This window comes from Dipodomys merriami, unplaced genomic scaffold (genome assembly GCF_024711535.1).
Source record: "Dipodomys merriami isolate MVZ:Mamm:240054 unplaced genomic scaffold, mDipMer1.0.p SCAF_137, whole genome shotgun sequence".
NCBI lineage: Eukaryota > Metazoa > Chordata > Mammalia > Rodentia > Heteromyidae > Dipodomys > Dipodomys merriami.
This window is the reverse complement of record NW_027202682.1, coordinates 1,393,022-1,402,439: the sequence shown is the minus strand read 5'-3', so window position 1 is coordinate 1,402,439 and position 9,418 is coordinate 1,393,022. Positions and strand designations below refer to the sequence as shown.

The window sequence follows — 9,418 nt, the reverse complement described above, 5'->3', positions numbered from 1 at the left end:
CCGCACGATTCACCTCAGAGGAAACCGTGGCCCCAGCAAACCCGTCTGGATTGCTTTCACCCACGGAGGCAGCGCCTGCTCCGCCCCAGGAAGGGCTGAGCTAACCTCACAGGTGTTTAAGTTCCAGGACGGCAGCTTTGAGGGGCGGGGGGGGGGCTGGGTTGGCTCCCAGCTGCCCACTGGGGTCAGACCTCTGGCAGAACCGGTCTTAGGCTCACCAGGAAACCTTCACCCCCAGGCCGGCCCTGGGTTCACGGATTATCAGCACACAAGATGTGGCCCACGTAGATAAAAAGCTTTTTATTTTATCAAATCGATCTGTACAAAAGTTAGCATTGCTTGGTCAGAAAGCAGGCGGGCGGCGGTGACTGTCTCCTCAAACTGGACACCGAGCAAAACAGATTGCCTACAAACACGTTGGCGGCAGCTGCCCCCCAAAGCCCCAGAAAGGCAAATGCAAAAAAAAAACCCAAACACACACACACAAAACAAAGGAGAGAGAGAAAAACACATTTTTTTTTCTAGAAAAAGGTAGGAAAAGTAGAAAAAGTACAAAGAAGCCACTTCTCCGACATAGTTAAATTTACAAAGTTTCCAAGGCACAAGAGTCCACGGAGTAGGCGGCCGCCACCTGCGCAGCCCGGGAAGCGCTGCGGCAGATCAGGTAATCATTATTCTCTAGCTGAGCGCTCAGTGGAGGAGGCTTTCATTCCTCAGCTTGGTAGGTGGTGTCTGCCGCCCAAGAGCCAAGATGATCACGGCTCTGCGGCCCACAGCTTGCAGGGAACTGTCTTCTGCCTCTCGGCACCACACCGAGGGGCAGTGACCCTGCCTTCTGAAGTCCAACGTGACACCGGGGCGCGTGCCCCGGCAGACGTCACGGGGCACCAAGTTCTGGGGGGCCTTTGGAGCTCGGGGTCTACCGGAGTCCCAGCCACAGACCCACGATGCCAGCCGGTGCTGCCATCCCACCCCCCGCCAGCTCCCCGGCTTTCCTTCTGTCTTGAATTCTACTCTCTGCACGAATGACTTCATTAATTATAGAGATAAAAATAATACAGAACATAAATACGTCAACAGCCTTCAAAACAAAACACGTTTAAGCTTTAAAAATAAGAATTACCAAAAACAAAAACAAACACACACACACAAAAGAGAGACATGTTTGTCTCAGCCAAACCTTGCCAGGAAGAACTCTGACTATGAGGAACACCTCCATCTCCCGGCTGGAGATGCTGGAACAAACACATCCCACAAGTCCTCCGATCGGCTGATGCTGCCGAGCAGCAAGCGGCCCGCGGTCCCAGGGGTGCTGGGGCTGGTGTGGACCACAGCCCACCCAGCCTGGGGACCTCGGGGCCCCTTCCTTTGTCCTCTTTCACATACGAAGACGCAAATCCCAGATGCACTGACACCTCCGGGTCCTTGCGGAGGGGGGCGAGGAGGAGCGGACGGCTGTCATTTTGGGATCACCAGTCTCACGGAGGTGGGGAGAATAACAAGAGGAAAAGGAAGCGAGCTCTGTCTGCTGGCAGAAGCGTGGAGATCACAAGGCAAGGGGGCATCTGGGACCGGGGCGAAGGCCGCTTTCCCATGGACTCAGCAGGCACTTGCCGGCGCTCGCTCAGGCAGCCTGGCTGTCTTCCCCGGGAGACCTCGGGGCCCTGGCTGCGCTCCCAGGACGGCGCGCGCCCCAGGGGGTCCGGCGGGGCCTCAGGGCCGGGTCAGCGTGGTGTAGACGGGCTGGTCCCAGTTGCTGCTGGGGCTGTGGGAGGGCGGCATGGAGAGCCCATTGAGCAGGGGTGAGGCGTAGGGCCGGCGGGAGGAGTGGAAGTAGGGGTACTGGTAGAGGCTGGGGGGGTAGCCGGGGTACGGGCTGTAGTAGTTGGAGGCCTGCAGGTCGGTGTAGTCGCACTGCGCGCTGGCAAAGGAGCTGGCGGCCGCGGCGGGGGCGGCCTGGGCGCCGTAGGAGCCGTAGTCCGAGCGGCCGGGAGAGCCGTGCGGCTGGTCCCCGTAGCGGCTGGGGCTGAGCTGCTCCGTCTTGATGTGTGGCCGCGGGGGTCCCGCCTCCGTGGGCGACGCCGAGGCCGCCGGGGCGCCCTTGTGGGCCCACACGGGAGAAGCCCCCACGCTGGCCGGCCCCGAGGCGGGGTAGGAGGCAGCTCCGTAAGAGCCGCCCGCGGCCGCGGCCTGGCTGGGCTCCGCGGGGAGGGCCGCGTGGCCGTTGAGCGGCAGGTACTGGTCAAACTCGTGGACGTCGAAGGCATCCATGTTGCTGATGACCTCGCTGCTGAGCTCCGAGATGTCCACGTTGCTGAAGTCGATGTTCTGCCGCCCGCTGTCGGCCAGACGGCGGCCTTCCAGCTTCAGCTCCTGCTTGGCGCCGGTGCCCCCGGGGTGCAGGTCGGTCTTAGGGGTGGTGGGTGGGGTGGGCGGCCCGTGGGTGTGGCCTGTGGAAGAGAGCACGTGGCAGGGATGAATGCCCCCTCTGTGGGGCCTGGGGGCCAGCCCGGCTGACAGCCGCAGGTAGGAATGAACGGCTTTTTGTTTCTTTACTTTCTCAGAAATTCCTGCCAGCTCAGACCCACACCTCACTCTTCAGTGGAGAAAATTCCGCCCAGCAGTGTGCTGCGGGGAGGCTCAGGGCCCTCCCCGAAGGGGGTGGGGGGCATGTGGCTGCTAGGCCCACCAGAGTGAACAAGCCAGGTACAGCCGAGCGGCTGAGGCGCAGGGCTGGGGGCCAGGGTCCCCACCCATCAGCCCGGCTCTGAAGCTGGGGCTGCTGACCCCGAGTGGGCAGAGGCTTGCACAGGAGACAGCGTGGGTGAGCCTGGCTGAGAACACCCACCGCAGGAGCAATGGACCAAGCAGAGCGGCCGGATGGTGGGGTTTGCAGGGGTACGCAGCCCCACCCCTCCCACCCAGTACATCAGGAACAGCTGCAGTCGGGGCCTCCCGGTGTACCCGGGCCGTCTGGGCGCCTGCCCTGGAGGAAGTCCTGCTCCTCCCCCATGGCTCAGCCTCCGACTAGCCTGGGCTGGCCCCCCTCCCCCGCCGTGGGGCTCTCTGACTCCCAGGGGGCTGAGGGCCCACCTGTGTGGTCACCGTGGTGGGGGGCGTCGCTGAGGACTGAGTCAGCCTTGTACAGGACCCCTCCGGGGTGATGGCCCAGCTCTGGGCCCGAGTCGGAGTCGCTGCGGCCGGGCTTCACGCTCTTCCTCCGGCGGGGCTGGTACTTGTAGTCAGGGTGGTCTTTCTTGTGCTGGACGCGAAGCCGCTCGGCCTCCTCCACAAACGGACGCTTCTCGCTCTCACTCAGCAAGCTGCAGGGCGCACAGCAGGGCAGGGGTGGCACCGTGCTCCAGAGCCGCCGCCTGTCTGGCCAGCCAGCACCGCACGGTGCTGCACCGCGTCAGGTGCCCAGGGGCACAGGCTGGGGACCGTCCTCTGAGACCGGCCCTCGGGGGAGGTCCGGCGGGGATTCCTGCTCACACCACCAGTTCTACCCAAACTCTCCCTCTTCCTCCTCTGACGTGCCCCCTTTCCCGAACCTCCGGGGTAGCCTCCCTTCCGGGCTGAGGGCCAAAGCCCACAAGAACCACGATGCTGCACACCGACCTGACCCTCCGGGGCCATGCCCATTCCCAGGCCTCTGGTGGCACAGCCAAAGTCCTGGGACTTGGGGGCCTCCGCCTCCCTCTAACCACCTCCGGGGCAGGGCTGCCCGGGCCGGTTCACAGCGCCCCAGGCCTGCATCCAGACCCGGAGGCAGGACAGATGGGGGTGGGACAGGACCCACCCGCTCCAGCCCCCCCACCCCCTTCACCAACTCCCGTAGAGCCTTGGGGGGGAGACCAGCTGTCCGCCGCGACACCCGCGCCTCCCTTCCCGCCCTGCTCCTGGGCACGGAGTCGGCCGGGCGGGGGTGGGGGGGAAGCCGGCCCCGCAGGACGCCCGGCCAGGACGCCTGGGGAGCAGCTCGGTGCCCGCCCCGCGCCCCTGCCCCGCCCCGCACCCCCTGCCCCGCGCCCCCGGCCCCGCGCCCCCTGCCCCCCGCCTAGCGTCCCCTGCCCCCCGCCTAGCGTCCCCTGCCCCGCGTCCCCCGCCCCGCTCCCCCTGCCCCGCGCCCCCTGCCCCGCGCCCCGCGTCCCCTGCCCCGCGCCCTCTGCCCCGCTCCCCCTGCCCCGCGCCCCGCATCCCCCGCCCCGCTCCCCCCGCCCCGCGCCCCCTGCCCCGCGCCCCCTGCCCCGCGCCCCGCGCCCTCTGTCCCGCGCCCCGCGCCCTCTGCCCCGCGCCCTCTGCCCCGCGCCCTCTGCCCCGCGCCCTCTGCCCCGCGCCCCCCCGCCCCGCTCCCCCCCGCCCCGCGCCCCCTGCCCCGCGCCCCCTGCCCCGCGCCCCGCGCCCTCTGCCCCGCGCCCTCTGCCCCGCGCCCTCTGCCCCGCGCCCTCTGTCCCGCGCCCTCTGCCCTGCTCCCTCTGCCCTGATCCCTCTGCCCCGCGCCCCCCGCCCCGCGCCCTCTGCCCCTTGCCCCCCGCCCCTTGCCCCCCGCCCGCCCCGCGCTCACCGCCACAGCTTGCCCAGCGTCTTGCTGAGCTCCGCGTTGTGCAGGTGCGGGTACTGGTCGGCCAGCTTGCGCCGCGCCGCCTGCGCCCACACCATGAAGGCGTTCATGGGCCGCTTCACGTGCGGCTTGGCCTTGAGCGCGCCGCCGCCGCCGCCGCGCGCGGGCATGGGCACCAGGCTCCAGTCGTAGCCCTTGAGCACCTGCGACACCGCGTCGCGGATGCAGGCGGGGAACCGCTCGTCCGCCGCCGCCGCCGCCTCGCCGCGGCCCGCCGCGCGGCCCCGGCCCTCGGAGCCCGCGGGCGACGGCGGCGCGTCCGAGTCCGAGTCGTCCACGTGCGACGCGGGGCTGCCGGTGCCCGCCGGGCTGCAGGGCGGCTGCGCGCGGGCCTCGCTCATGTCCAGCATCGGGCCGCGCGCACCGGGCGCGCCGAGGGCCGGGCCGGGTCCGAGCTCCGGGGCCCGAGGTCGCCGCGCGCAGCCCAACCGCCTCCCGCGGCCGCCTCCCGCGCCGGACCCGCGCCGCCGCCGCCGCAGCTCCGTCCCGGGCCCGGCCCGCAACAAGTTTCTTTAAGCCGAGCCCGAGGCCCCGCCCCTCGACCCCGATTGGCCGGCGCCCGGCCCGGGGGCGGAGCCCGACGCCCCGCCCCGCCCCGCCCGGCGCACCACGTGGGCCCCGCGCCCCGCAGCCCACGCCCGGCGGCCCGCGCCCCGCACCGGCCGCTTCCCCGGGGGCTCCCCGGCCTCCCCGCGCCGCCTTGAGCCCGGCCGACGCGCCCGGGACGCGCGCCCGCGGGGACCCCCGGCTGGTCCGAGGTGGGCGAGGGCTTCCCGCACCCCGCCGTGCCGGGCGGGGCGGCCGCGTCCCTGGGGCGGCGGGCGGATGGCGGGCCGGACGCGGGGGCTCGGCCTTCCGGGCGTGACCCGGGCGGCGCGGGCCCCGGGGAGGCCTGGGTGGTCCGCGGAGGCGGGGGCCGGGCCGGGCGGGCGCCCCGCGCGGGCGGAGGGGAGGGCGCGGGGTCGGCGCGGGGACGAGGGGCCGCCGCGTCCCCGCCCGGCTCCAGCCGCGGATGCGGGAGGTGGGGGGACGCGGGGCGGCATCCTCCCGGTGTGGTCAGATTCGCAGGGGCGGCACCGGCACAGAACATTCCAGAGCGCACCTTTCCAAGCCAGGCACCAGCCGTCCCGGACTGCAGATCCCAGAGGAGCCTGGCCCTGGGCAGCCTGGCCCTGGGCAGCCTGGCCCTGGGCAGCCTGGCCCTGGGCAGCCGGCCTCCCTGAACAGCCGGCCTCCCTGAGCAGCCTGGCCCTGATCAGGCGGCCTCCCTGAGCAGCCAGCCTCCCTGAGCAGCCAGCCTCCCTGGGCAGCCTGGCCCTGGGCAGCCGGCCTCCCTGGGCAGCCTGGCCCTGATCAGGCGGCCTCCCTGAGCAGCCAGCCTCCCTGGGCAGCCTGGCCCTGGGCAGCCTGGCCCTGGGCAGCCGGCCTCCCTGAGCAGGCGGCCTCCCTGAGCAGCCAGTCTTCCTGGGCAGCCTGGCCCTGGGCAGCCAGCCTCCCTGAGCAGCCAGCCTCCCTGGGCAGCCTGGCCCTGGGCAGCCGGCCTCCCTGAGCAGGCGGCCTCCCTGAGCAGCCAGTCTTCCTGGGCAGCCGACCTCCCTGGGCAGCCGGCCTTCCCTCGGCCGGGCTCCCCTTCCCTTGGAGGACCCCGAGCTCAGGGCATGCGCGTGCACACACCTCCCCAACACAGACACACCCTCCCCAACATACACACCCTCCCCAGCATACACACCAACACACACCCTCCTCAGCACACACACACACACACACACACACACTCCCCAGCACACACACACACACACACCCTCCCCAGCACACACACACACACACACACACACACCCTCCCCAGCACACACACACACACACACACCCTCCCCAGCACACACACACACACACACACACCCTCCCCAGCACACACACACACACACACCCTCCCCAGCACACACACACACACCCTCCCCAGCACACACACACACACACACACCCTCCCCAGCATACACACCAACACACACCCTCCTCAGCACACACACACACACACACACACACCCTCCCCAGCACACACACACACACACACCCTCCCCAGCACACACACACACACACCCTCCCCAGCACACACACACACACACACACACACACCCTCCCCAGCACACACACACACACCCTCCCCAGCACACACACACACACCCTCCCCAGCACACACACACACACACACACCCTCCCCAGCACACATACACACACACACACCCTCCCCAGCACACACACACACACATACACACCCTCCCCAGCACACACACACACACACACACCCTCCCCAGCACACACACACACACACCCTCCCCAGCACACACACACACACCCTCCCCAGCACACACACACCTTCCCCAGCACACACACACACACACACACCCTCCCCAGCACACACACACACACCCTCCCCAGCACACACACACACACCCTCCCCAGCACACACACACACACCTTCCCCAGCACACACACACACACACATACACACCCTCCCCAGCACACACACACATACACACCCTCCCCAGCACACATACACACACACACCCTCCCCAGCACACACACACACACACCCTCCCCAGCACACACACACACACACCCTCCCCAGCACACACACACACACACCCTCCCCAGCACACACACACCTTCCCCAGCACACACACACACACACCCTCCCTAACCCCTGGGACCCTTCACAGGGGGTGAGACCCCAGGAGGGGTGGACCCGTGGAGGGTGCTGCGTGTCTCGGGCCTCCGTGGAAGCGCCAGCCAGCGCTGTGTCTGAGCTAGTGAGTTGTGAGTGGAGGAGGAGACGGAGACCTGGTTCAAACCCTTCCCATCTGGGGACCCGCCAGGCTCCCGTGCGCAGCCCGCGCCTCCAGGGTGCTGGGCAGAGTCCTCTCGGCCTGCGGAAGCTCGCCCACAGGGGAGGCGCCACGGAAGGCTAAGGCCCCGTTCATCTGAGAGCTGGAGGAGGAGGGCGCCGCTCCCAGGGCGCAAACCCACGGGGCTTTTGACCCAGGGGTCTCGTGGTAGAGGGGCCGCGTCTGAGCCGCCTCGGCCCGCCTTGCAGGCCGCAGGTCCTCGTCCAAGCGTGCCATCCTCCGTCTTCCCCCAGCTCTTCTCTCCTGCCCACAGCCACCTCTGCGGGTGCTGGCTTCACCCCAATCTGTCTGACCTCACCCCAGACCTGACAACCATCACCTGGACTGCTTTGCCGTCTCCAGGGGAAGGAATGGCTGGCCAGGGCTCATCCTCGGGCAGCTGGCCCTGGCGCCTCAGAAAGCAGATGGACACCCACAAGAGGCGTGTTTCGGGGAGGCATGGGCCGGAGGCTCCCTGTGCCACAGTCCTGGCTCAGACACCGCCGTTGCCTCTCCACACCCTTGTCTTGTGGTGATGGTGGCAGGAAGCCCTGGGTCTGTGCTGGGCCAGTGTCGCTGCAGACCAGGGTCCCCGCTGCTGCCCTTGTCCACCTCAGCCCATCAGGAGTCAAGGGACAGCGTGTCCACGGTGGGGTAGGCCCACGAGCCCCAGGCCGGCACGTTGCTGCGTGGGCCTCCCTAGTTTCTGTGTTCAGGGCAGTGCATCGGGCAGCTGGCATCCGGTCCTAGTCATTAATCCCAGAGATTAATTAGTGCTTTTAATTACTGGCTGGCCTGGCAGAAGTAGAGAAGGGTGAATTCAGAGCAGCAGCTCCTGAAGACAGCGGTCTTGCCTGTCCTGTCCCCAGAGAAGCTGGACAGGGGCTACTGGGCTCCGCTCGGGACCCCCAGGGGTCCAGCCTCCCTCTAACAGATGAGAGGGCCCTTGGCCAAGCGCCCCGGCTGGACGACCCCACCTTAGCATAGTGGTCTCGAGGATTCAGAGCTGGCTGGCCGGGAGTTCTGGCTGGGCTGAGGATCCATTCCTGGCCTCCTGGCCCAGGAGTGAAGCGCCTGCCCCGTTCCTGCCTCTCAGTGGGTATTCCCAGCGGGCCTGGCCCAGGGTCCTGGAGAAGCTGCCAGCCTGGGGGTGGGGGTGAGCCCACCTGGGCTGTCAGGCTCGTGTCCTCACTACAGACCCCCCCACCCCGCCCGCCCCGCCGTCCCAGGCCTGGGCTCTGCTGTGTGAAGGGATTCAGGGAAGGGGGATATCCTGCCTGCGGTGACGTGACGTGTGCACAGATGCGCTTGGGGAAGCTGTGGTGTCTACCCCGCAACCAACAGCCTCTGCTGCTGTGATCCCCAAGCTCCTGGCCGGCCCGCCTGTGGGCCCAACCTGCAGGGCTCGGGCAGGGCCGATCCAAGCCACGCCCACTGGTGCTCAGCACTTCCTGCTCAACACGCAGAGGGCGCTCCTGCAGCCATGTGACAAAATCCTTGGCAAGATCCCGCCCACAGCCATCCCTAGGAGAGTGAGGACCCTCCACGTCTGCTCCTCATGCCCCAGCCCCATTCCCAGTGCTCAGCCTCCACGCCCCAGCCCCATTCCCAGTGCTCAGCCTCCACGCCCCAGCCCCATTCCCAGTGCTCAGCCTCCACGCCCCAGCCCCATTCCCAGTGCTCAGCCTCCACGCCCCAGCCCCATTCCCAGTGCTCAGCCTCCACGCCCCAGCCCCATTCCCAGTGCTCAGCCTCCACGCCCCAGCCCCATTCCCAGTGCTCAGCCTCCACGCCCCAGCCCCATTCCCAGTGCTCAGCCTCCACGCCCCAGCCCCATTCCAGCCCAGGTTCTCTCGGGCCTTCGGACCATCGCAGTCCCCTGTCTCCTGACCTCAGCCTGGCCCTCACCGCCGTC

At 68.3% G+C, this 9,418-nt stretch overlaps 1 protein-coding gene across 1 annotated transcript; it reads right to left on the bottom strand.

Annotated features, from left to right (window-relative positions):
* Positions 1–289: 289 nt before the first annotated feature.
* Sox8 (SRY-box transcription factor 8) lies at positions 290–4,971 on the bottom strand. The gene is made up of 3 exons (XM_070019699.1): positions 4,565–4,971; positions 3,094–3,323; positions 290–2,450 (listed from the first exon to the last, which is right to left on the bottom strand). Exons 1-3 carry the CDS (start codon positions 4,969–4,971, stop codon positions 1,714–1,716), a joined length of 1,374 nt encoding a protein of 457 aa, XP_069875800.1. The 3' UTR covers positions 290–1,713.
* Between the last annotated feature and the right edge of the window lie 4,447 nt (positions 4,972–9,418).

Coding starts and splice junctions, on each gene's coding strand:
- Sox8 (XM_070019699.1), bottom strand. CDS start 4,971: ATGCTGGACATGAGCGAGGCCCGCGCGCAGCCGCCCTGCAGCCCGGCG. Junction 3,324..4,564: donor ACGCTGGGCAAGCTGTGGCG/GTGAGCGCGGGG, acceptor TGCGCCCTGCAG/CTTGCTGAGTGAGAGCGAGA. Junction 2,451..3,093: donor CCACCACGGTGACCACACAG/GTGGGCCCTCAG, acceptor TCTCTTCCACAG/GCCACACCCACGGGCCGCCC.